General features: G+C 46.4%; 2 protein-coding genes and 2 non-coding genes across 4 annotated transcripts in view; 3 read left to right on the top strand and 1 right to left on the bottom strand.

Moving 5' to 3' along the window:
- kcnh8 (potassium voltage-gated channel, subfamily H (eag-related), member 8) overlaps positions 1-15,527 on the top strand; it is a 32,318-nt gene extending 16,791 nt beyond the window's left edge. Inside the window, exons 7-16 of the mRNA XM_068747568.1 lie at positions 1,684-1,888; positions 3,516-3,725; positions 4,918-5,117; positions 6,504-6,753; positions 9,456-9,670; positions 10,283-10,321; positions 11,302-11,582; positions 11,782-11,804; positions 12,122-12,201; positions 14,934-15,527. Of these exons, the coding sequence (XP_068603669.1) occupies positions 1,684-1,888; positions 3,516-3,725; positions 4,918-5,117; positions 6,504-6,753; positions 9,456-9,670; positions 10,283-10,321; positions 11,302-11,582; positions 11,782-11,804; positions 12,122-12,201; positions 14,934-15,527 (2,097 nt within the window). The remainder of the gene's footprint in view (positions 1-1,683; positions 1,889-3,515; positions 3,726-4,917; positions 5,118-6,503; positions 6,754-9,455; positions 9,671-10,282; positions 10,322-11,301; positions 11,583-11,781; positions 11,805-12,121; positions 12,202-14,933) is intronic.
- A 5,790-nt stretch (positions 15,528-21,317) lies between these two features.
- trnad-guc (transfer RNA aspartic acid (anticodon GUC)) lies at positions 21,318-21,389 on the top strand. Its single transcript has one exon. It is a non-coding gene; the product is annotated as a tRNA-Asp (tRNA).
- Positions 21,390-21,852: 463 nt separating this feature from the next.
- trnad-guc (transfer RNA aspartic acid (anticodon GUC)) lies at positions 21,853-21,924 on the top strand. The gene has a single exon. It is a non-coding gene; the product is annotated as a tRNA-Asp (tRNA).
- Positions 21,925-22,527: 603 nt separating this feature from the next.
- Positions 22,528-25,999, bottom strand: LOC137903512 (polypeptide N-acetylgalactosaminyltransferase 15-like). Its single transcript, XM_068747661.1, has 10 exons — positions 25,473-25,999; positions 25,182-25,345; positions 24,902-25,106; positions 23,946-24,113; positions 23,749-23,866; positions 23,453-23,650; positions 23,230-23,361; positions 23,027-23,128; positions 22,806-22,949; positions 22,528-22,713 (listed from the first exon to the last, which is right to left on the bottom strand). Exons 1-10 carry the CDS (start codon positions 25,997-25,999, stop codon positions 22,528-22,530), a joined length of 1,944 nt encoding a protein of 647 aa, XP_068603762.1.
- Positions 26,000-26,808: the final 809 nt, after the last annotated feature.

Genomic DNA, 26,808 nt, shown 5'->3' with positions numbered 1-26,808 from the left:
GACAGTCAGGATGACCAGTGATGCTGTTGTGATTGGCTGGGAGCACTAAAGCCACGGCTGCAGGGGTGAGAAATAATGAGTATTTCTGTAACGTGATAGTCTTGTGCACATAAATACTGGAATGAAAAGGGGAAGCAAAGTCACCAATCAAGTAGCTAAATGTAAATTCCACCGCTGATGAGTGGAGGAAATGGGAATTCGAGTGGCAGGGTTGAGATAGGTTGGAAGACGGAGCTGATGGAGGAAGTGCCAGCAAATGTGTTCTCGGGTCTATTACATTGCCTACTGTTTGTGCTGCTGGAGGAGAATTGGATGTGGAGCAGGCTGCTTGCTCCGTAGGTGGGTTGGTGGGGCGGGTGGGTGGGGGGGGCGTTGATAGATGGTGTAGAGGAGATGGAGTTTCTCCCTTGGGCTCGGTAGGAGGCTTCATTACCCCTTGTGCTGCACCAGTTCGCTATTCCTCACAGCAAGAGGGTGGAAAAAGTGCCATAAAACACAGCGGCGACAAATGTGTCCACACGTCTCCTCTCAGCTTTACTCAGAGGCTGGTGCTGTCAGACATACTGTACATTTCTATTCTCTGGGTTGTTGTTTTTTATCGCTCCTTTTTTACCCACAGATTGTCTCTTTGTCCCCCCCCCCCCCCTATTAATTTTATTTATTACATTATATTTACATTTTCATAGAGGTCCTATCTCAAAGCTCTGTACGTCCCACATGAAGGTGGAACACACATGCCTATAGAGAAACAACAAATCATCCATGCACGACATCTTTCAAAGTGTGTGTGTCTATTAAGCCGGTTTACTTTTAAGATTCACTGGCTGCCCTTCAATTTCATTGTTACTGCGTGTATTTCAGGGCAGAGCAGAGACTCGGGGTTCCGTTCAAAAGGCAGCCTTTCCAGGCAATTGGTCCAAAACAAACCGAAACCAAGCAGGGAGAGTAGTTAGTGGCTGACGCATGCAGTGTGCTCGTGAGGCATGCTGAGCCTAAGGTTCAGATTATTATTCTTTTTTTTTTATGTCATCATGTTGCCCCTCTTTCAACCGGCCTAGGTCACCATGGAAACCTATGCTGCACACCAAACTTCATCCAGAGGAGATGATGTTTGGAGTTGCTGATGCACATTAGCGAATTCCATTCCTGACGATATTCTCTATGTCTATCCCAGCCTTACCCATAGCAGGCTGGGATAGGCTCCAGCAGACCCGGAGAAGCGGCTGTAGATGAGACGATCATTTTGTCTACAAGAAAACGGATGGTTTTGATTTGCTGTTCATTTTAATCTTCTTGTGTCGAGGCTGAAAGATAACGGTTTATCATCTCAGGAAATCTCACTCCGAGTTCAGCAAAGACGTTATTTCATCAGAAACTAAAACTGTCATGCTCACAAATTTGTACGGTCATTATTTTTGCTGCAATGCACTTGTCTGGTTGTTGTTGTGGTTTTGTTTTTTACTGTTTAAAAGAAACAAGCGCTTAGTCTATTTTGTGCAGAAGAAGGGTCAGGAATGCCAGGAAATTAAAAAGACGTTATGAAGCTGTGGTGCTTGAGCGCTGCTTATAGCGAGCAATTAAACGTGTTGCCTTCAGGAACCGTCACAGAGCAGAGGGAGGTGATAACAACTTAGTGTTGATCTATGGTCATCCTAAAAGTAGCTCTGCATCGTTTGTCCTCAGGTGTCTGTGGTCCACCTGCTAAAAACAGTCCGTCTGCTCCGGCTGCTGCGGCTGCTCCAGAAGATGGACCGCTACTCGCAGCACAGCACCGTTGTCCTGACTTTGCTGATGTCTATGTTCGCTCTGCTGGCCCACTGGATGGCCTGCATCTGGTACATCATTGGAAAGATGGAGACGGAGGCCAATGCCCACAACTGGGATATCGGTGAGTGAAGTAAAACGCATCCCAGCAAGGATTTATTTTAAAAGTGAGCAGAGGACCGCAGCGGTGGCGAGCGTCCATATTAACACCAGCAGGTGTGTCCTGGCCACAGCTGGAGCTTAGATCAGATCTCAGATCAGCGTTATTGAAGACGCTGGGCTACGATGGGAGGAAATGAAAACCATCTGAGCAACGTGACAATTACAGAATGCGTCTCAAAAGTATTTTCACACAGTAGGGAGTAGAAAGCCGTTATAAAATCACAGTGACAACATTTTAAATGTCAACTTTGAGCAGAAAAGTCATGCTGATCTATCTTGTGGGCGACTTCGACTTTACGACTCTAACGTGGCGCTATAACTTCTGTTTTATCTCCTCTTTTGCGTTATGGGTGAGAAATGGGTCCGATGCTGTCGTGCATTGCGGCTTTATCGGCTCATTAGTTCCCGGGTCTGAGCAGCTATTGACCCACGAAGCATTTCTGTTTCAGCAGGTTGCGATCTGAAATTCACCTGCAGGCCTGCTTCTCTGTCGGAGTGTCAAGCCATTAAAGCAGATGTTTGTGTACAAACACGCATTGAAATCCATCTCATGTAATGAGGCACCTCGCACTAGAGCGAGTGTAAACCGCCACGGCGTGACCTCACGGGTGAAGACGACACATGGATGTCCGTTTCTAACACATAACGTTGGCACGTCTTCGCTAATAGCGCCGTTGCTTTTCATACTGTGAAGAGCCGTGCGAAGTCTGCAGGCAAATTAGAATCTCCTCAAGGATTTGATTGACAGTTACGAAATATTGACACCCCCCCCCCCCCAACAGCTAAATCAGTGTGCGAATGTGTGTTTGCATGCGTGAGCTCACGTGTGAGAACGGTGCTGTCCCTCCCGTAAGGCTCCCTCAGCCTCCAGGCAACATATAATGACCCCCCCCCCCCCCCGGGGCTGATCTCTGGTCAGTATCGACGAGCTGCACTGCTTGCAATTACTTCACTTGGGTGTCTTCCTCACCGCTTTCCGGGCCAGCATTGACTTGGTCATGAGAATGATGCAGATTCCTCTTCACCAATTACTGCATTTCAGTGTCATAAAATAACAGGCCAGTGCACGAGGCAGGATTAGCGTGTTGTATCCTAATTATTCGTTTGCGATGCCGAACCGAGCATTGAAGTCGGCCTGTTCCGTGGGGCTTCCATCCAATTACCGTTCGTCAGTGTCTGCAGGAGGCTCTCTTTGGACTAGCTTGCAGGTCTGACTCGGGTCAGTTTGTGGTTCCAAAGCTTCTGATCTGCTTGTTTCCGGATGCAATGCAGAGGAAAGCATCACTTGTCACAGTTTGTGGAGTTAGGGCACAACAACGTCAGATTTAAATGCAATCTTGAATTGGTTTTGAGGCGTCCATTGAGCCTTAAAACAAATATAATAGTCATATTTTCCCTACAAGAGGTCACATCCAGGCAAGCCTGCGGACATTCTTTTCTAATAGGACTCATTTTGAGGGTACTAGTAGTTACTGTATTTGAATTTTTTTTTAACCTCATATAACTTGAAAAACACAAGAAAGTGCAGTCGCTCTAACCCCACTTTTATCTTTCCACCCATCAATCCCGTCACTCTTTTAAACAAACAGGATGGCTCCATGAGCTGGGGAAGCGTCTGGAGTCTCCGTACTACGCCGTGGCAGGTGTGAACGGGACCGGCAGCGGTCCTTCCATTCGTAGCGTCTATGTCGCCTCACTCTACTTCACCCTCAGCAGCCTGACCAGCGTGGGCTTCGGCAACGTGTCGGCCAACACGGACGCAGAGAAGATCTTCTCCATTTGCGTCATGCTCATCGGAGGTACGCAGAACGCACGCGTTAAAGCGACAGCCATCTTGCTTTAATTGAGATTTGACGTCACGTCAACGTCACCACCCTCAGCTGCCCCCCCCCTTGCGGGGACATCGTTGCACAGTAATGGCAGAATGGTCCTTTTTAAAGGCGCGTAACAGAGAAGAGCGTCCAAAAGGAGGGTCATGATGATGATGAATATATTTATTAGATAGAATACAAGTACAGTCAAGCAGTAGCATGTATTACAGTACAAGTACAGTCAAACATCCTGTCTAAGAGGAGCATTTCAATTGAGGTGAGGAAAGATAATGAGTTTATTGAACATTAGAGAATTTTATACACTTTCTTGTGGACACCAAGAATAAAAGCAAAATTAGGATAATGTGAGACGCGAGCAAATGGAAACACAATTTCATAATTCAGTGCAAAATAGAATAAATTATAGAGAACGTTGCAAAAGTGTCTGGTGGAGGTTAAACTGGATTATTATTCTAGTTTTGTTTTTGGGGGGGCGACAATGCCGAGTTTTCCCTGAGCACTGTGGCTCAGCAAAATGTTAAATGTCCACGCCTGCCTGGGGCCACACGCCACACATATCATACAGTCGCTTGTGTATTAACGAGAAGTGAAAACGAACACACAGCACCTGCTTCTGTTTGCACAGCCGAGGCCAAACGCAGTGGCGTCGTAGCAAGCAAAGAATTATCCTCATTAGAACACATTTTCATTTATTCTGCCTTTTGGTTGAAAATACAAAGACAAACAATTAGAAATTAACAGTGTCAACAGTTTGATATAATCAATGGGTAAAAGGTTGAGAACAGTCTCCCGTCTCTTAAATAAAATCTGTTTCTACCAAAGCTAAAAACGGATTATTATTTTTTTATGAGCTCACAAAAAGTGTCATCTTTTAATTCTCACCTGTAAATGAATCGAAACAAGTGTGATTCACTGACACCAACGATTTATGAAGTAGTTCGTAATAAGTTCAGCCTCAAACGTAACGCAAAACGGGAAATGGAGGCAGGTGATCAGAGTGCAAATCGCATTCACACCCTTTCAATCTGGAGAAACAAATAAATGAAAGGAAAGGAAACACTTATCACAGCCGATTAAAGGCAATAATCACCTTTCAACTTCCTGTTGTGATGATCCTTGCCTTTATCCTGTCCCACACTGTCCCTCTTTGTTCCTGCAGCACTGATGCATGCCTTGGTTTTCGGCAACGTTACAGCCATTATCCAGAGGATGTACTCGCGCTGGTCCCAGTACCACACCAGAACCAAAGACCTCAAGGACTTCATACGAGTCCACCATCTGCCGCAGAGCCTGAAGCAGCGAATGCTGGAATATTTTCAGACGACGTGGTCGGTCAACAACGGCATAGACTGCAACGAGGTACGAGTGCTGTAAAATACCTCACTCTAATGTTAAAATAAAGGCCATTTTTGAGCTATTTGTGTTTTGCTTAAGTATTTGTACTCAAGTATTTTATTGGGTATTGACCTCCACTTCAAGTTTCTCTGTCGTCTTTCAACATTACAAAATAGAGACGGCAATATTGCCCTCCATCTTTTACTGTTTCAGTTAACTGCATTAATTTGAGCTCTTTTATAGGGTTTGTATATTAAATAATATAATAATAATAATATAAGTTGTCCATAATGACTCTTCTATAATACAGACACATACAGGCAGGATACAGACAAGATGACATCACTGCCTCTGTATGTCTCTATCTTCTGCTCGTAGTTTATCGTGAGAGAATAAAGTTTTAGAGTTTGTTTTTTTCAGAGTCTCTTTGACTGTGGGCGGGGCTAAATTGCACATACACACAGAGCAGAGAGGCAAACGACAGATGAATCATACTTCTTAGCTGCATTCACACAAAACACTTCTCTTCATTTCCTCTCTCTCTCTCTCTCTCGTTCTCTCTCTCTCTCTCTCTCTGACTGGTGTGTTTACACAGAGCAGATGACATTAAGCCTTTAAGGACATAAAGCAGCATCTGAGGACATGTTATAGTGACACTTGTTGCACGTTTTGCCAGATTAAGATACACTGAGAAACTGAGGCAGATGGAGCAAGAACATGGTGAGGGCAGAAAACCAGAGGATGAACAGCCATGCAGGAAAACAGGCAGCCAGTGAGCAGTCCGAGGGCAGTTTGCCCCTGCAGGCTGTGAATGCCTGCGAGACAGCTGTCAGAGCTCAGACTAATGCTCAGACGGGGGGTGATAATGATGATGAAGATGAATTCCAGAAATATGAATTATAGATGGGCCTGTTGATTACAGTTAGCCTTGGCTGTGATGACTCATTGATCGACGATGCGATGATGAGAAATAGATCTTCCTCCTGACATGGAGGCAGACGAGAAAGATGGTGTGCAATATTTTTTTTACGTCTTGGGTGTTAACAGATGGAAATGTTAAATCAGATTGTTCAGACTCAAACAGATTCTTTGTTTTATATACTGTATAATATTCACTCATGAACCTTACATGTTTTGGTGTGTTTATTTGGTGATTCGAAGTAACTGCAAAACAAACAAACAAACAAAAATGTCCATGAAGGTTATTCTTCATATTAATTCCATTGGGCCTTACACCAATCTCTCTTGTTGTACAATAGCTAAAGAACCAAATCCAAAGTAACCAATTCTGCAAATTCCATCACGGCGTTGCAGCACGGATGTGTTTTCCACGGCTGTCGTGCCGCTTCTCCCACTTTCCTGCTTCCTCCGTCTCATTCTCTGCCATTCTCCCTCCCATCATCGTGACAGCTGCTGAAGGACTTCCCAGACGAGCTGCGATCTGACATCACCATGCACCTTAACAAGGAGATCCTGGAGCTGTCGCTGTTTGCCTCCGCCAGTCGCGGCTGCCTGCGCTCCCTGTCGCTGCACATCAAGACCACCTTCTGCGCTCCTGGGGAGTACCTCCTCCGACAGGGAGACGCCCTCCAGGCCATCTTCTTGGTCTGCTCGGGGTCCATGGAGGTGCTGAAGGACGGCATGGTGCTGGCCATTCTGGGTATGAATACAACGATGGGGATGGAAGGGGATGGGGAGGAGGAGGAGGAGGAAGACTCTGTCCCTCTGTGCCATCATTATAGTTTTGCAAAGACAAAGTCCCAGCAGCAAGCTTCATAATAAAGCTCTGTGCGGCTCATTGTGATAAAGTCGGGTCTGTAAATGAGCCCATTGTGTAGAAATGGGAGCATCGCAGTGTCCTAAAGGCTACAGCTCGTTCACTGAGCCCATTGTTCATAAACTCCTGTAAAATTAGATGCCTTTTTTAAAAATGTGTTGCAGCTGTAAGGGATAAAGAGGCTTCCCTGTAGCTGTGCATGAAAATTGGAGGCACTGGATTCTGCTTTCCTTCATGACATAACAGCAGAAAAACTGCTGTGACACGATGTCACTGACGGCATAAGTGTGCGACCCGTGTTTACGTTCAGAAACAGCACGGATGCCTTATTGCTTACATTGTTGAATTTATATTCCAAAAACTACATTTAGGAGCAATTCTGCCTCCTCGTCGGTCCAGACGAACGAGCCTGACGTCATTCATGTTTCGCCAACGGGACGACGAGAGACGGAGCGTTATGATTGGATAGGATTTGGGGAGCTACGCCGCCGATTGGTTTGGCATGCTTAGGTGTGGACGAGCTCGAGTGGATGTAACTGAAAAAAAAAAACCCCGGCTACGTGTGTACATGATGTAAAGCTGTGTAATTCGGTCCTGTCCGGTTCTGTCCGTCTCGTTGTCATCAAATCAGGTAAATCCAGTTCCATCTAGTCAAAGCCGGTTTAGTTGATTTCATTGTGTGGGACATATGATCCCATAATGTCTGTCTGTCTGTATTTACATGCAGATTTGAGCTCTAGTGTTTACTAAAGAGTAGATCTTTTTGGAGTCTGCTGGTTTTTAAATTTTAATCTTATCTACAAATCTCACTTAAATAAAAACTAAAATAAAGATAATTTATGCGACTGATCTGTTAGTTGGCTGGCTACTGCCCAGCTAAAACTACAACTTGCATGTTTTCCCTCTAACCACTAACATGGGGATATTTCATCTTTATTTTAAAAATGCATAATTATATATTTTCTTATTTCAATGCTGCAAGGACTTTCCAGGGACCCTGCTTCAATATAGCTGCACAAAATAGCACTGACGTTTGAGTGACAGCTTGAAGACACACACACACACACACACACACACACTTGACGTTGGAGATGATATCTAAAATATGATCCAAACGACGCTGTACCAGCCAGACATAGCGGCAGCGTTACACAACTCTCTCTGACTGTAATGACTTATAGATCAGATGTGTGTGAAAGGGAGAGAAAGCTGAGCGGTGTCAGAACATCCATCCATCACTTTGTCTCTATTGGTGTGGAACTCTATCTTTACCATGACATTAATCACTGTGAGTGTGCATGTGTGTGTCTTCCTTGTTTGTATTTTCACCTGGCACTTCTATTGAACTAGGTGTGTGTGTGTGTGTGTGTGGGTGTGTAGGTCTGTGTGTGTGTTGCGGTTGGAATAATATTAATTGAATTGTGTGTGTGTGTGTGTGTCATGGCTTCACAGGTATTGTCTCTGAGTCTGCTGACTAGGCAGAAGGTCAGGCTGACACTCCTTTGCTTTGCAGTGTGTGTGTGTGTGTGTGTGTGTGCTCTTCCCTACTGCTCTGCCTTGTCACATTACAAGACCACAGCTCAGTACCACTTGATGCAGCGTGGGTGAGAATGAGAGAGGCCCTGTTGAGAGGTATTGTATACGGTGACAGGATGAGGTGAGGCCGGATTGTGGTCTGACTAAAATGAAGCTAAAGTCTGAGGGCTTGATTCGAGGAGGAGGAAGAGGAGGAAGAGGGGGAGATAGAAAGACATAGTAGGGAAGCCGAGGTAAGAAAAGGTCGGTGAGTAACACGGAAAAGAGAAAATGAGAGAATATGATGATAGATGGACAACTGAGGAGAGGGAGATTAAAAAGAGAACTGAAGTTAGAAAAAGGAAAGGAAAGAAGGAAATAGGAAGCAGAGCTGGAAGAATAAGTTAAAGTAGAACAATAGGGAAGTGGTTGCTAAGAGAAGGAGAGATAAGGAAAAGTAAGCATGAATGGTGAAAGATAACAGGGTGAAGGAAAGAATGAAGGAAGGACGGGTGAAAGATAACAGGGAGAGGTAAAGGAAAAGGAAACCAGAGCAGATGATAGGGAGGGAGGATGAAGTTAAGAAGGGAGGTGGCATTGAAAGAAAGAGTGGAGTGGAGCGACAGAGTGGAGAGGCAGGAGAGCATAAATACAGGAGAGAGGCAAATGTGGAGAAATAGAGGAGAAGGACAAAAGGATTTAAAGCAAGAGTGAGACATCAAGAAAGAGACGGAGGGAGGGAGGGAGGTGAGAAGCAGTAAAAATGAGAGATAGAACAGAGCGGAGGGGGAGAAGAACAGTCACGACTGCTGCTCTATCAGCCTCCGTGCGCTTCGGCGGCGTCACAATGACCGGAATGATTATTTCACCACGGCTAAAGGGGCACTAGCCCTAATAGCATTATTAGCATCTTCCTGTACAGTACAGCCCTGACATGTACCCACAGAATGACGCCTCGCGCTCCGTGAATGAAAGGTTCTGTTCATTCAGTCCACTTGTGTCTTGTTCCGTTTCTGAGGTGCCGATCTTTCACCTGACCCGCCTTGTCTGCGTCCCTCTTTTCTGAGCAGGTAAAGGCGACCTGATTGGGGCAAATGTGTCCTTGGATGACAGAGTGATAAAAACCAACGCGGATGTGAAAGCCCTGACCTACTGTGACCTCCAGTGTGTCAACCTCAAGGGGCTCTACGAGGTGCTGGACCTCTACCCCGAATACTCGCACCACTTCGTCCAGGACATTCAGCAGGACCTCACGTACAACCTGAGGGAGGGACATGAGACACATGTAAGTCCCATCGGAGCGCTGCTGACACGCCTTCTTTTGGTTTTACACATTCATTCATAACTTATTAGGTAAAGGAACAGAGATGGGTAGATAGATAGTTTAATTAAAAGGAGGCAGATATATGAATGCTTGATGATTAGATGATAGGTGGACAAATAGGAAGACAGATGGATAAATAGCTAAAAAAAAGAAAAGATGGATAGACAGAAAGTATAAAGCAAAGAACCTCAATAAGAAGGCAAAAATAAGGGTACTCTGAGGCGCTGTGCTGTTGTAATTACAGTCATGTGTTTCAGCCTCTCCAGCCCAAATAGCAATGGCCTATTTACACACACACACACATGCACACACACACAACCTACCGTAGGGGGCGTTTTAGGAGTTAATATGAAGAGGGGCAGCCGAGGTCTCGGGACTGAATGGCATTAAGAGGAAGGTGGAAGGAAGCGGCTCGGGACAGGATGCGTTTGTTGCTTCCCGGGATTAGCGGAGCCTTTTATCCTTTCATTATGTCCACGTTATTAAAAAGCACGCACCCCTGCCATTTACAAAATGCATATTGGTTGCTCTGCCCCTGCGGTGCGTGTGCTGAATATGATCTCTCTCTTGCAGGTGAAGGCCAGACTGGCTACGGCAGCTCTAGATACTCAGGTAACAGACCACAAAGACCGGCGGCGCGCAGGCAGCTGCCAGTTACCGCTAACCCTGTTTGGAATCGGCGCCCGATGATGGATGATGACACTTAAAATGAATGTTCAGCTTCCCTAGCCCAATGAAAGCGTGCAGGGCGACCTTCCAGTAGAACGCCTACAGTGCTAATGGACTCGTTCGCTCGTTTAGACTTAATGAGTCGTCTTTTTTCAGAGGGAAGGAAGGTTGAGGGAGAAGGGAGAGAATGAGTTAGCAGTCATGAAATAATTACCCCTGCTTTCGGAAGAGAGGGCGGGCGAAGCGGTCTGTGTGTTGTTCAGCCGCGCTTTGAATCGACACAACAAAAATAATCAGGTGTTGGAGTCTTGACCTCGCAGCGTGTTTTCTCTCGGGTCGGGTCACTGATCACCGATCAATGAGACATTAAGCCTCTCATTGCCTGACTGCATCATCTACACCCCTGTATAATTTCACCACTACTGCAGACCCCTTACATATAATGATCCCACCTCCCCCGCCACCGCCATCCCCATCTTTATGAAGGCTGATGTCAGGGTTCAGCAGTCTTCCTCGTTATTCTGCAGATTACAGTTTCAATGATCGACGGATGTTTGCCTTTCGTAATTCCTGCAGAATGTCTGTGCATTAAAAACTGCTGCAGGTAGATCAAGGTTGTTGCCTGCACGCCGTGTAAAGTATTAACATAGCCAATCGTATTCAGCATCTTCGGAAGTGGCATAAAATAATGAAGAATAAAACCGCAAGCTTGGCTGTTTTTTTTTTTTTTTTAAGCGAATGTGACTTCTCAAGGCGGCTGCATCAGCGTGAATAGATCAGGTCTCTGATTTTTTTTCACTGCAACCTCCAAAGGTCCGCCGAGCACGGCGTTGTGTTTTAAAATGCCCTCAGTTCACGGATGATTTATACTGATGCGAACTCTTTTCTAATAAATGTTATCATTTTTTTTCACCCCCCCCCAGTCTGGAATGGGAAGGAACGGGCGAGTTGTTCAAGGTCATCCGCCCATCGTTGAGGCGCGAGAGGAACATGTGGCGGATGACGAGGAGGAAGACGAGACCGGAACTCTATCTCTGTTATCGGAGAGGAACCGGCGCACGAAGCTCGGGGACGGGGACGTGGGCGGGAGGTTGCCGCTGAGCCAACCCAGCCAGAAGACCACCGGGCAGAGCTCCAGAGGCTCCCGGAGGAAGATCCAGGAAATTACTCTCGCCACGTTGGATCCCTCCAACCTCAGCCCCAGGTGCACCCGACTGCCATTGACTTCCCACATGTGTGTGTGTGTGTGTGTGTGTGTGAAGTGTATGCGTTTGTGAAACGAGAAGACAGAATGAAAGCACAACAATTCAAAGGAGACGACCATTAAGCATGCGTTTGTTCTAACATCCTCGGTGACGGTGTTTTACGTTTCTCTGCTCACACACTCGTCTGTCTTTCTGCAGGGTAGTGGACGGAACTGAAGGCGGTGAAAGGACGGCGAGGTCGCCGGCCTTCTCTTGCTCTTCTGACCGTGGCCGTCCCGCCATTGAACCCACAAGTACCTCGCCGCGTTGCAGTTACACAACAATTTACCACTCGAACGTTCTATATCCCGAGGAAGTAAAAAAAAAAGAAAAGTGAAGCGACGTTGCATGTTGAGAGTGATGGATGTGAATGATTACTTTTTGTCGACGCCTGCGCTATTTATCCACCGCCTTGTCACAATAACTGCCGAGTGTACGTTTGTTGTTCTCGTTCAGCCCCCCCCGACGTGATTCGTAAACTTGCTCGTTCGTGTCGCAGATATGCTGCAGATCAGCGCCGCGGAGCTAGCGGCTAAATCAGAGGAGACCAGGGGGCAACTGCGACACCTTGACGAACAGGTAGGCCTGGAAGCGAGCGGTCGTTAGCTGCCCGCGGGGATTAAAGCTAACCCTGACCCATCAGACGAAGTTAGCTTTAGCCCTACTTTGCCCTGCCTTACCTCGAGGTGGGGCTAAAATGGGCATGAGGACTGGGGCAGATTTTGAACTTGATTAATTAATGCCATCAATTTACGACTACTGTGCTTTCATCTTGTCCCGTGAGGGCGTCGCCACAGCAAATCAATGCTCTCCACTTCACCCTGTCCTTTGCGTCGTCCTCCCCAACTCCAGCCACTCTCATGTATCTTCTCCTGGGTCGACCTCTTAGCTCTGTTCCCTGGCAGTTCCATCCTTCTACCGATAAAGTCCCCATCTCTCCTCTGGACATGTCCAAACCATCAAAGTCTGGTGTCTCTGACCTTGTCTCCAAAACGTCTAACCTTATTATTGTCTCATTTCTAATCCTATCCAACCTGGTCACTCCCAAGGAGGACCTCAGCATCTTCATCTCCTCCACTTCTAGCTCCGCCTCCTGTCTTTTCCTCAGAGCCACTGCCATCATGGCTGGCCTCACCACCGTCTTGCAGACCTTTCCCTTCATCCCCTACTCACCATGTCTCCCATTTTATCAGATTTCTTTGGCCGATTTTCTCTCTTCTTTGAGTTGGCTGCTCGCCGCTGCTGGCTGCTCCTTACGTCTTCACGTTGTGGACGACACAAACAACACAGACCCCCCCTGTTTACGCGGACGGATGGGGTGGAATGAAGGCGCACCGAGCCTGTTGTGGTGCGGGGTGTTTAAGAGGGGGCCGTTGTTCTGAGCCGGCGATGGCGATGGCGGTGGCGGCCAATTTGACGTCTGCGAGGACAGAACCGTATGGCTGTATCAGGGACAAGGCGGTGAAAATAATTAGAGAAACAGTGAAATGAAATACAAACAAGAAAGCAGGATAATAAAGAAATATATAAAGAAATACTCATAAGGGATGTGACATGGGAGAGAGTATGTGCTGTTTTCGGGGAATAATAATGAGGATATTTTTTCCACTGCCTTGTGTTTCTTTGTATGTACAGTATTTTTCCTACTCTCTCTGAAACCAGGCAGTGTAAAAAGGCAGCGTCACAGTTAAACACACTATTTCTGTCGTCCTTTCATCGTCTCTGTGGGTCGGCGGAGTTTGACGGGACATATCTCAGCATGGTCTCTCGTAGGTTTGTTAACGTTCACCTGGACGCATCCAAACACGTCACCGCAGGAAATGAAAAGACATAGTCCAGTGTAAACTTCCATGATGGAAAAGCGTGGACGTAGCTTGTTGTGTCGCGTAGCCATTATAGTTCTGTAATTATTAGCAATGACGCTTATGAATTGTAGAAGAAAATGAACATTGCTCATTTTTCCTGGTATTATTTATTCAATATGCAATCAAAATAGTTATCCACTGCAATCTAAAAGGACATTTAAACAGCAGTACTTCAGTAAATAAACAGTCTTTTTAAAAAATCTGATGCTTTATGCTCAAAGAATTTACAAAAAAAAAGGATCACTAATTGATTTTTGGGGGCGGGGGCTCAACATGTACCTGAGTCTGCAGTGGGTTCCAGCCATCATTGGCTGCTGGCCCGTCTGGCCATCTCCACAGATGATTGGCTCTGATGTGGGAGCACAGGAATCACGCTGACAGCGTTTCAGATTGGACTGTCCAGACTCGCTCAGCCTTTTCTATTCCTGTCAGAGCCGGAGTTTAGATCCAGGCCTTTATGAGTCATTCCGGGGGAAGGGCGGAAGGAGGTGGGGGGGGGGGGGGGGTCGTTTCCTTGATTGAGATTATTATCAGGGACTCGCTATATAGTCGCACAATCTAAGGAAAAGTACGGGTGTTATGTATAGAATGTTAACTGAATCTGCACCACACTTAAATATGCATGCATGCGGGTCTTTAGGAGGTGTGTCCAATGCGAGAAGCGGAGGGACTCCCTTCCCTGATTGGTCGGTTAACTTTTAATTATGTACTCAAACTAATCGAAACTTGATGACATAGAAGTTGAGGCGGTTCTCACCTAGGTGTGTGTGTGTGTGTGTGTGTGCGCGCTGCTGGGGGCTGATGCAAATGCCACTAGTGTGTGTGATTGGCCTGATGAATGGCTGAGAGTGCTTTGACTGGCAGAAGCAGATGGCACGTTGGCAGGGCTTCATGGTCGTGCCCACCTCTGCAGACACACCGCTGCAGAGAGCAGCTAATCGCCACCGCCATCGTCAGTGGAACGACCACGCGCAAAAGCGCCAGATGGGGAAACAGAAGTATTTCCAGAAATGACTGACCTGTAAAAAATGTCATTCGTACTCTGCACTGCAAAAAAATTAATAATAATACAAAAAATAAACGTTTAAAGCCATTGATATTACACAGAGAAAGAATGATGCACGTCAAGATCAAATAAATCAAAAGGCTAGTGGGGAAAAAAAATAAAGATAATTAAGCATCTGGATCTAATAGAATGGGAGTAAAGTGGAGCTTTTTGTTCCTGGTGTGAGTTTGTTGTCGACTTTCCCACCGCGACCAAGACGAAACGGACCGACGGACGGACCGTCAATGTCAGATCTGATGTTCCATCTCTTTCAGCTTTTGCACACTGACGTGTTTACACAAACTGCACTTCCTCTTTCAACCAAAATGCTTTATTTGCTCTGTTCATTCATTTCTTCCTTGGGATTGATTTTTTTTAATGGCCCCCCTTTCTGCCTGCAGGTGGCCATCCTGGGGAGGGAAGTGGCCGACCTTGGACATGTCATGAAGAGGATGGTCCATCTCATGGAGACCCTCGTGCCATTAGTGCCACAACCCGCAGTAGTTTGCCCCACACACTACTCCCCTGCACACCACACATACCTGCGCCACCCCGACCCTCCTCAGTCTTACTCGTCACAATCCCCGTCTCAGACTACATCCCTCTGGATGGACCCGCCCATTTCATTGCCTCCTCCTTCTCCCATTGTTATCCATCAGCAACATGGTGGGATGTGTCACAAAGACTCTCTGACACATAGACCCCAGGACCTCCAGCGGATGTGCCCCAATGTACCCAGCTCGAATTTACCCCCAGTTCCCAGCTCACCTGCTCTTCGATTACCCCCCATCGTAGCAGAGCCTCACCTGCCGACCTCACACCTGAGCTCACCGGAGATATTGCAGCACAAGAACGGCGTTTCTGGCTCCATCAGGTCAAGGGTACAGAGTCCATCTCTGCAGGACAGGGGAGACGAGGACCCTCATCAGAGCTCTGGTTGTCCTCCACACTCCGGACTTGGGGGGACCTACCACAACCCAGCTAAGGGGTTGTAGCAACCCTCCATCTGGACTTATTCTAACATATTTTTCGGGATATGTTCCTGGCTTCGAGATCAAACTGATCGACTTATTCTAGAACATTTGCAGGGATGTAACTGATATTGTCTTTGTTCTAAAAGCATGCATTTAAAAAAAACCTTGCATGAAAAGAACAACAGAAGGTTTAGCTTTAGCTTTAAGTTAGAGAAAAGTCGAGATTTGAAGCAGGATGAAGATGTTTCGGGTCGGCTGTGGAGATGCATGGTGGCAGCAACCTGGGCATAGCCCTGCCCAACCATGTTGTCCTCCCCAATTTGAGGTCAGATTATTCCATAATGGTGGACAAGAGTGATACAAAAGAGCAGGGAGTTTTCTCTGTCTTCTTTTATTGCTCGTGGCTAGTTTCAGGTTGAGCGGGCTGCATGTTGCAGGATGAAGCATCATGGAGTGGTAGAGGTGGGCTTTGCCAACTTGTAGAGGAGGGCCGGTAATGCCCCCCCACCCCAGGCCCCTCATCTCAATCATTTCCTCCCCTTTTAATCCTCCTTTCCTTGCCCACTCAACCCATATGTTTGGCTCAGGTTCGCGTGGGCCGGTGCACGGCCGGTTGGGGCTGGTCGGACTGGGTGGACGGAACGGCATTCGAGGAGAGATCGGACATATTGTTCTTTTACCCCCGGGCCTCCATGAAGGGGAGGTGGAGGGTGAGGAGGGAGGAAGGAGAAGGGGGTGTTGCGCCTCGGGCAGCGCAGCCCCTGCTGTCGTCCGTCACACCGAGCACAGGGACTTTCTCTTCCTGGCTGTTTCTCATTTCCAGTGTTTCTCTCCACACACCGACTCCTGTCTCTCGCTCCCGCCTTGCTCTTTCTCTTTCTCTTACTCTCTGCATGCCTTGCTGAGCCTTTCGAGTAGTGCCTGTAGATGCACATTAACATGCTGCATGTCACCCAGTTTGCCATTTATCTACCTGCTTAAAGGAAAAATGGTTCAATATTTTTTATAAATAGCTAAACCAGACATGTACGGATGCATATTTATTGGATGTCGGCTCAGTTTGAACAACTGGATACTCTTAAGCACGAGGTTTGCGAAGTGTCCCGCAACAAAGCGCCAGTACTAAATTGGCCCACGATCCATTTCTCTGATTGTAACCCAGGGTTATCAGCTCTGAAATCCATTTTCGAGAGCAAAGGCAATATCCCCAAATAAAAGCACAATGCGGAAATAGATATGCTTTTATATTTCTATGAATGTATTATTATGAAATATGTATTTTTTTACCTCAAAGAATGCAAGAGTGTGGGACAGCAGTAGATAAATACTGAGGTCATGGTACTGCTTTTTGCTGGTGCCCGCCAATGCAGTCTTCACCAGGAAAGAGGTCCTAATTCTCCTCCATTCAGATCTACCGTTCTCTTTTGAATTCACGTAGGTTTGAATCCGCATCTCTGCAAATGGAATGTACTGTAATAAAAACATTTTTCCCATGATATTTTATATAATTACATTAAAAAAAAAAACTACTGTTATGCTATTAAATTACAAATATGACTGTTTATTCCCTGGTCTTTTTTGTCTTTGTTAAATGTTCACAGACACATTTTGCTAGTGCTGAAAAGAGGTTATTCTCAGTCGTCACATTCAGCAAATACCACTTCTCTTTTCCGTATAAAAGTGCATTTCAAAGCAAAGTGTCATAATAGTAGTCCCGTGTGCATGAATTTCATAGTAAAATGAGCGTCCTGCTTGTTTTCATAGACATGGTTAGAATTGAAAAAAAACAGCTTAAAAGCCTCTTCTGTTAATGAAATACATTTTTTAATAGTTTTTTGTCATATTCTGCTGAAATTCACGAAAATGAATTGGAATACAGTACATGAGTATGAATGCATAAATCTCTTGAATTGTAGTTAAACTTGCCTGAATTGTTGTTTGAATTTTTTATATACACGACCAAAGAACTCATGCAAAACAAATGCTTGGGCCACCCTCTGATCTTAAACTGTATTAGTTTACCGGGCGCGCGCGTGTGTGTGTGCGTGTGTGCGTGTCTTCCATAACCATGGTGATGTGGGAGGGGGGTGAAAGCGGAGAGAGCATGCGTGTCGTGGATCGTACATAAGTCCAGCTGCTCTCACCTGTTTGTCGTGTTAGAAACCTGGAGGGGGGGGGGGGGGGGCACAGTGAGATCTCACAAGTGAGATGTGTTTCATAGTGGCGATGACGTTACCACTGCATGCAGGTGTGCGTAAGACAGCTTCAGAGGCGGTAATAGATTCAGAAAAGAAGGAGTCTGGTCGAAAGGTTCCCTCACCTGCTCGACTGGAGGAGGTAGCTGCGGGTGGGTGGGCGGGTATGTGGGCGGGGGCTTGTTTTGAGGATGAGTATTTGTGCATCTAGTAGTGCCAGCAGCCCATCTGTTGGAATGCTCTTACTTATCTTGGGGTCTCGATACCACATCCATATTTAACGGTGTACAGGCAGTCCTGTCGTGGAAAGTTTTACCCATCTTCTGGCGAGCTCATGTTTTATTCACCGCTTCCCGCTGTCTGTCATTTAGCAAAGCGAGCGCCATCTGCTTTCCTCCTTTACAGCCTTGTACGTTCCTTTTTCTTTCTTTTTCCTTTGTGAATTTGGATTTAATTATTGTCTGACAGAGGAATGAGAGGGACAATGGAGAAGAAATGAAAATGGGCGAAGGTGCGAGACAGATGCTAAAAAAAAGAAAACGTTTAAAAGAGGTGGGATATCAATGAATGATTAATGTTCATCTTCACTTTATTTCTGTTTGAACAGCTTTTCACATTGTTTGATGGTAGCCCTGATCCAACCAACATCCGCTGTTCGTCCACTCTTTCACTCAAAACACTCACAGAAATGCTGTGTGAGCACGCACACACACACACGCACACACACACACACACTTCCATTCAAATGAGCACTTTATCCCATGCAGTGAAAAGAGCCTCTTGCTCCCCGTCCTAGATTTCAGCACTGACAAACACCACGGCTGTGCAGGAGGTGAGACATTCTCTCTCAGGTAATGAACATACGTCCATTTCTCCCCTTTCATCTCCGAAGACACGACGGAGACGTGCTGGAATCTGCCAGCTTCGCTGCCTCACTGACACCTGATAGGCTGCCGGCTAATGAAAGAGAGGCTGCAGCTTTGTGCTGAGCCAAGGACGCGTTGGGTTTGGTTTTAAACGTGTGCAGAGACAACCTTGTGTGTTGTTATTGTTATTTGGACGCTCAAGTGCATGAAGCTTTTGTGCACATTTGCAAATACATGTCGTGTATAATACAGGGACGCATCTGTTTGGCTCCGAATGAGGCAGAGGCCGCTGTTCACACCCAAACAGTTCTGTTTGCATTGGTGCAAATCAGGAAGGGGGGGGGGGGGGGGCTAGGGGTAGGACACCTTGTTTGATAAATGAGTCCAAGCTGCTCCTCTGGGCGCTGTTGCACTAGTGGTGGTGATGGTGGCAGGAGGGATGGGGGGGGCAATGTACATGCCAGCAGTGGAGATGAATGGTGGTTTCTCTGGCTCTGCTCAGTAAGGACGCTGGAGCAGCTCCTAAAGGGCCTCCTTTGTTCCTCACCCGTCAGAGAGCATGTGAGGTGTTTTAGAACGTTAGATAGGAGGAGGGCCGCCGTGCAGACCTCTCGTTAAATAGTTGCCTTCCATTGTGTTGATGTGGCAAAACAACGTGCTCCTCGGTTGAGGGAGGAACGCTGCTGCTGCAGCTTTAGGCGGTGAGACACGATCCGCCGTTGGTGTTTTCTGAGATGACAAGGCAAACATCAGCAGATTGATTTCCTCCATCCGATCAGAGATTAGACTTTAGTTCAATCCTCTTGGCATGTTGCATTTATCGCCATTGTATATTTTTTCTTTGTATTTTAGATGTGTATATACTCTGACATTGAATATATTATATTACCAACATATATTGTGTATCATAACTATTGACAGACATTGATATGTAATTGTTTTTATGATTTTAAATTTGATTTTAGCATATGATAGCTGTTATAAGTTTATGTTTTTGATATGGCAATGACAGAAGGTGAATAAAATAAAGTAAAATATTTTGACACATTTAGGGAAATTAAGGTTTAGATCAATAATGAATCTGGTAAATAATTGTAAATAAATTTATACTGATTCTCACTCCTTTTAAAATATGTATTCTTGTAATACATGTAATATATATAATGTGCCAAACGTAATATTTCATTCATTCATTCATTGATATGTCATAATCTTTGTCCAAAGGCAACCCATGTTACATCCATGTTCCAATGCACAAAAGTAAATAAGAATTTTAGATGCCTTTTGACTTTTTAGGTGGACAAAATCAATATATTTTTAAACGACGGGTCAAATATCGATGTGTCATGATGAGCCTTCAGAGTTCAAACCTCCATTTCCTCTCTGGCTTTACGGTCATCGTTTAGCCAATCAGCCCCAAACTGTTGCAGCCGTTTGAAGGGTTCCATACACAAGCCGCTCTGCTCCAATCAGCAGACACGCAGCTGACCACGAGCGGATGAACAGAATAAATCATTCAGGAGCCATGCATTTCCCCCAGGAGGAGGCGGAGACCAAAAACGGAGCCAAAAGAGGGCGATAATTAATTCCTGCATGTGCATCATGTCGATCTGTCGAGAGGCTGAAGGCAAAAAAAATACAGGCTTGTGATTTTTCTCACCGGTTTGAATTTAAGAGCATTTTTTTGTTTTCTTTATTACATTTGTGTATTTTTTAAAGTGTTAATGTTGCAGCTTAATACCTTTTAGATATGTTACAATGAGTAAGACTGCTGCAATGTGATTCTCTTTTAAATATGTTTGTTCACGTGAAAGAGTGGTTTTCAAGAATCTGATGTGACACAAATATATGTGTCAGTGTAACGATGACTCAGCATTTATGGGGTGCTCTTTTGTCCGGGAACTTTTTTAACAGGGCATTCAAAATCCATTTTGGCCCCATCATCCGCATGAACGTAACTGCTCAACAGTGCATCTCTACCGACCGAGGACTCTTCACAGCGCACATCGTGAGCACAGCCTGCTCCACGGCGCCGTCCTTGGATCTTCACGGGGAAGCCACCGCTTCCTGCTGACATTTATCTGAGCCTCCCAGAAGATTCATGTGTGTTTCGGCTCGTGGCAAAATGAAGAAGGAGCAAAGGGGCTGGTGTGGATGTGAAGTCCAGTGGCCTGAAGCTACTTGCTGAATTTATCCACACAGAGATACCAGTGAGGGGAGGGAAAAGGTCACATGCAGCTACAGAGAAGGAGCGTTGTATTTTTAAATTGCTCAAGGACACCATTGCAGACAGGCAGGGGCTAGTGACCCTTTAAAGTGGCTGGATCAGATTTTAGGTTCATTTTTAATTTCTGAACTTTTCTTCTATGTTTTCCATGTTGTGAGAAATGTAGAAATCAGCTTCTTCACATTTATCATGCAAGCCCGTTTTCAATGCTACTTCATGCAGACAGACTGACCACGGTGCTTTACTGTGATTCCTTCATGCCGTCTATCAGCTGGAGAATGTTCACACATTTGAGTATATTCTGCAAAATAAAGCAACATCAAAGATCCCCAAACCCCAAAGGATTTAAGTCATGCAGCTCTCTCTCTCTTTTTTGGGGGGGGAATAAGTAAGTTAGGTTCAACTTTATTGTCATTACACACGTACAAGTACCAGGTAATTAAAAAAATAATAATTTAATTTTAGTTAGCATTTAAGAAGAAGTGCAAGTACCAGACAGAATGTATGTTAGCTTCGTACGTCTTCCTCGTTAGTATAGTGGACAGTATCTCCGCCTGTCACGCGGAAGACCGGGGTTCGATTCCCCGACGGGGAGATGTTTTTTAGCTGCCATTTTTTCGAGTCACACAACTCAATCGGGATTCCTTTAATGATTTAAAGTTTAACCACACATGCTCATTTCACTCTGGCGTCATCCATGCTTGTGTCCGTAACAGTCAACGGAGATATAAAAAAAAAAAAATCAACCTATGAAATCAAGCAACTTGCTCAAGAAAAGTCATCAATCACAACTCTTCAATTTGACAAATGTGTTTTCCAACTTTCGGATTAAAAAAAAAAAATCCATATTGTTTTCCCTCTGCCTCAGGGAAGATAAAAGGCCTGTGTCCCATCCAGGTACTAACCAGTCCCGACGCTGCTTAGCTCCCGAAATCGGACGAGATCGGGCGCGCTCAGAGTGGAATGGCCGTAAACGAAAGCTGCGGCCAAAAGGACCGTAAATAAACATGACTGTCCAAATACATTTTTAGCAGACGTCACCTCGTGAGCTTATGTATTCCTCGTTAGTATAGTGGACAGTATCTCCGCCTGTCACGCGGAGGACCGGGGTTCGATTCCCCGACGGGGAGGTGTCCTTTGACTGCTGGTGAGTTGACACCGTTTACTCGAGTCTCACGGCTAATTAATATTAGTTTTGCTTGTCCTGTGGGTTTTCGTTTTGTTAGTTTTTTTTAAAGGTCGATGTCTCCCTCTGCTGTTCACTGTTGTGAACTGCTGGCCTTTCTTCTTTACTCTTGTCTGTTTCAGTCACAAATTATTGTGCATAATAATTTTTTTGTGTTGACTTTTTGTTGCGAAACACACTTAGTGACATTTAGTTTTAGTAAGCGCTGCGGAAATAAACTTTATATGGAGATTTTTACCCAAATCACAAGCGTCGAAGTCAAACACAATGATCAGCAGATTGAATGTGCTCCAAAACCTTTCCAAACTCTATTTGATTAAATATATTTAAATGCAACGCAATAACAACATAGTCATGCTTCCGATAACTTCAGACAACATTTTATTATTTAACACAAATCCTTAAAACAGGAACAACAAGCTGAGGGGCAACGTATACTGTATATATATAGAGAGATAATTTGTTTATTATATACAGGTATATGTATATCAGGTGTATCAGGATTTACACCGTTGCAAACCGCTTCCTTCCCTCCATGCTTTCTGCATCAAGCATCTCGAGGAGCGACGAGCTGATCAAAATGCCACCGCTGCCTGGGATGATGGGAGCAGGGCCGCAGGAAGAGCCCCCCCGCGTTCCCGCCGATGCCCCTTGGGCTGACTTGCGGGAGCTCTTCCTCCATGACAGCTTCCAGACACAACTGGGACCGCTGGTGAATGAGCTGGCCGCTCATCTGGAGCAGGAAAAACGACACGCCCGGTTCACCCAGTACCCCATTGAGATCGAGCATTTACTCAACAAAGCATGCGAGTCGATCCGCCGTGCCTTCATGAACCTCCACTGGAGCCTGCTGGTGGTTGATCGGTTGGTGGGGCACGGGGATAAGACCACCCGCTCTCCCCTGGTGTCAAAGCAGGAGGCCCCCGTGGGGCCCCACCGCACCTCAAACTCCGAGTTGAGTTCACAGTGCTGCAGCGAGAAGAGGCATCAATTTTTGGACGTTTTTTTTTGTGTCGTCTGTCTTTCACAACTGTTGCCGCGGTTACCTGGCTGCCTGTTCCACTGCACGGTGCTGTGTTCATGGCCCCACCCTGCAGTTCCTGTCTGTGGGGGTAGTTGGCACAACTGCTAGCGCCGACATTATACAGCTTACACAGGAACAAATGGGTCATGTCAGTCTGTCAGCGATTGTGTGTGTGTGTGTGTGTGTGTGTGTGTGTGTGTGTGTGTGTGTGTGTGTGTGTGTTACCTCGCCTGACAGCGCAGGTCTGTCCTCTGGGATGTAGAGTTGTGGATAAACTGTTTTCAGGTACCAGTGGAAGTCCTTGCAGGCCAGACTCCTCTTCAGGCGCAGACGATCCGCGATGTCCGGGTTCTCGGACTGCACGAACGAAACGACAGTCCCACCCACCCTGTTCCTTTTTTTTTTTTTTTGTCCTTCTTAATCAAACACCAGAACCAAACGGACACACCTGCCTGATGAAATAAGCAAGAGTGTCTCTCCTGTAGAAGATCTTCCTGTATTCATTCATCCAGGTGTCTGCGATGCGGATCTTGTTCCTCTGACGCACTTCCTGGTCCGGGAAGCTGTAAGGCTGGTGGTGGCGGCGGACCAAGTGAGCCACACGGGAGCAGGGAACCACCTCCATGGAGCCCCCACATGACCACACCTATAGCACGACAGGAAGGATTTAGCAAAGAGTGCAAAAGGCATCGTGTTCTAAACCTGAACAGCTGAATAAGATGAGGAGAAACCAGTTTGCTTTACCCTGATTGAGAGCTCGATTTGTTCCTCGCCCCACAGCAGCATTCCCTGGTCGTACGCTCCCACCCGCTGGAAGAAGTGTCTGTTGATGGCGAGAACCTCTCCTCCCAACGCCGGGCTCCTGCCACAGGCTGAATGTTACTGACCAGAGCAAACGGACTTCATGAGGACATTTCACGTTGTAGCAGCTGTAAACTCACCGCACAGCTTGAACAGCCGACGATGGGTCCTTATCCTGATGCGAAGGGTCCGAGTCCCAACGGAAATCAAGTCTCCAGTCAAACACTCCCCTAACTGGCCACTGGGTGGCGTTGTACTGAAAGGTTTGCCCGTCTATCACGTCCAGGATGGGGGAAACCGCTCGAGTCCTGATTGGAGAAAACCACATTCAAACGAAACGGGTTGACTTTCATCAAGTAGTGATGTTAAAAATTTAAAACACTGCAAAGACAAAGACATCTGGAACAAAAGACAGGAAGGGAGAGTTGCTCAACAGCTGATGGGATCATTCCACAGGGTAAATGGGCACTAGTGGTCGTCTCATGTTGAAAGGGGGCTGCTCCAAAGTCCCGTCGTAAACATGCCCCTGTTTCAACTTCACTAAAATGTGTTGCATGCATCAAAATCGAAATGAGCGTTATTATTATATATATATTCAGTTTGAATCATGTCATCGATTTGTTATTCAATGAATTCTGTTTTTATGTCCCCACATTTAGAGATGGAGTTGCATTTTAAGAATAAAGACTTTAAATTCTTAACCAGACCTCATTTGACTTATTTTTATTTATGTTGCAAGACATTTCCAGAATAAACACACAGACTTTGCTCAAAAATAGACGTCTTTTTTCAGGGTTCAAAATGTTTTTGTTGTGTGCAGAAATGTAATTTCGCTTCTCTGTAACAGTTCATTGATTCATAAATGCAACACACTATAGTTTGTTTACACATATATAAAGGTAAAAAACGATGATGAAGAAGATGCAGTGTTGTCTTCATTTTAAATGTCAAAAGGATTTTGTGGCTCCCAGTGTTTTCTTTTCTGTGGAAAATGGGTCTAAATGGCTCTTTGAGTCGTGAAGGTTGCCGACCCCTGCTCTAAGCAGAGGAAATCAACGCAATCACGTGACCAGCAGTGTTTACTGTGCTCCTTTACCTGTCCTGGGCCACTCTCTGCAGCAGCGGCTCCAGCCAACCCCGCTGGCATTCACAGTGGGAGTCCATGAACACCAGCACCTCCCCCGCAGCTCTGGCAGCCCCCACCGCCCGGCACCCCGCGACGCCCAGACGCTTCGTGCTGCGAATCAAACGCACCCCGTCCAGCTGAGACACGTACTCGCTGAGCACGCGCTTTAGGTGACCTGAGAGGTGGAAACAGGCATTGTCGTCATGCGCATTGCGCATGCATGCATGGATGCATGGATGCATGGACCGACCGTGCTCGCTCAGGTCGTCCACCAGTAGAACCTCTTGCAGGTACTGCTCGGGCGCGGTGTCCAGCACGCTGTGCGCGGTGCGCAGGAGCGTGGACCAAGCCTCGTTGTGGAAACAGATGATGACGCTGGCGGACGGCAGCGACTCGTACTGCTGTTTAAAACACCTGTTAAAGTCAAAGTGGAACATTCTTTAACTGGGTTTTAATCCCAACGCAGCGCGTCCGGGTCTTTTACGCTTTTATCTTTTCGCTCGTGCATGCGCTTCGCCCATGCAGCGGGCACGGCACTCACTCGGGGTGACGCGCCTCGGGCAGCCTGCGGTGCATTGGTATCCTCTCGCTGACCACCTCGTTGAAGCCGTCCTTGTGCGCAGCAGCAGAAAGCTCCAGATCTTTCTCTAAGACTTCCATTTGCAGCCGCAGCGCTTCCTCCATCCCGCCGTGCGTCGGAGGCGCGGTGGCGCGGGCGTCCCGTTTCGCTCCGAGCAGAAGGACCCTGTACCCCCCCTTCTTGAGCGCCTCCTGCTTGGACGGCACGTATAGCAGCTGGTCTTCTTGCAGCGATTTCAAAGGCGCGATATCCGCAGCGAACTCTATCGCGGGGTCCTGGGAGTCCACGATGACCTCCAGCAGGTCCGGGGAGCTGGGGGTCTGATGGGGGGGGCGACGGCGGCGGGGGGGGCCGGGTTTCTCACGACTCTCGTCTCGGTCACGGTTAAAGATCTCCAGGAGAGCCAGCGTGAGCAGCGCGAACCCGAGGAGCATCAGCCAGAGGCAGAGCATCCTCCCCCCGCGGCCGCCGCCGAGCAGCAGCCTCATCACGCAGGAATGCTCAGAAGTTCTCCCAGCGCTGCTTCGACGTTCCCATGTTTGCGTTTTGACCGAATCCGAGTCGATTACGCGCCATTAAAGTGATGAAATCGTCTCAGAAATCCACGGAGCAACAGACGCGGTGGAAGAATGACAGACAAGACAAGATTCAAAAGACACTCTGAACTTTCTGCAGAGTTTTCCTCATCCCGTGGTCCTAAAGCCCGAGATCAAACTGAGCTCACACGCAATATGGCGCGTCAACAGCAGGGGTCGCCAAACCTTTTCCTGTGAGGGCCACATAATGTTTTCCTTCTCTGATGGGGGGCCGGGGTCACTTTGTACGCAGGAAAGTGTGACGATGGCAGGGGGGCCTAAACATTTATTGTTTTCCAGACAGCCACCAAATAACCCGTTCAGTCAGGAAATAAATAATAACACTATTAATAAAATAAATAATAACACTATTAATAAAATAAATAATAACCAAATAACCCTTTCGTCACAGAAAAAAGTCCATGGAACGTTACCTTTCTGGTCGTATGTGATCATTAAAATTGTCCCAAACGAAAGGAAGAATGCTTTTCTTCATAATATTAATATATTCTTCACTATCAATATTATTTTTAGGAAACAAAAGATTGAATTAATGACCCCTCTTAAATGCACCCAATACCATTATTGATCCCCTACCGGCTACTCATGTTGTATGGAAAGGAAAATAATAATAATTTTCTCTTTTTTTGTATCTTTTTTTTTGTTGTCTGGTATAGTTCAGGGGGCCGGGCCAAATGAGGAGGCGGGCCGTATCCGGCCCG

Source organism: Brachionichthys hirsutus, chromosome 13 (genome assembly GCF_040956055.1).
Source record: "Brachionichthys hirsutus isolate HB-005 chromosome 13, CSIRO-AGI_Bhir_v1, whole genome shotgun sequence".
NCBI lineage: Eukaryota > Metazoa > Chordata > Actinopteri > Lophiiformes > Brachionichthyidae > Brachionichthys > Brachionichthys hirsutus.
The sequence above is the reverse complement of the archived record's forward strand: the minus strand, read 5'-3'. Positions and strand labels throughout refer to the sequence as shown.

Excerpts from the sequence above, each read along its gene's own strand:
- LOC137903512 (XM_068747661.1), bottom strand. The coding sequence starts at position 25,999 with ATGAGGCTGCTGCTCGGCGGCGGCCGCGGGGGGAGGATGCTCTGCCTC. Across the intron at positions 23,129-23,229 it reads GACCTGCGCTGTCAGGCGAG|CTGTATAATGTCGGCGCTAG; the intron begins GTAACACACACA and ends TTCCTGTGTAAG. Across the intron at positions 22,714-22,805 it reads TCCAGTGGAGGTTCATGAAG|ATGAGCGGCCAGCTCATTCA; the intron begins GCACGGCGGATC and ends TTCCTGCTCCAG.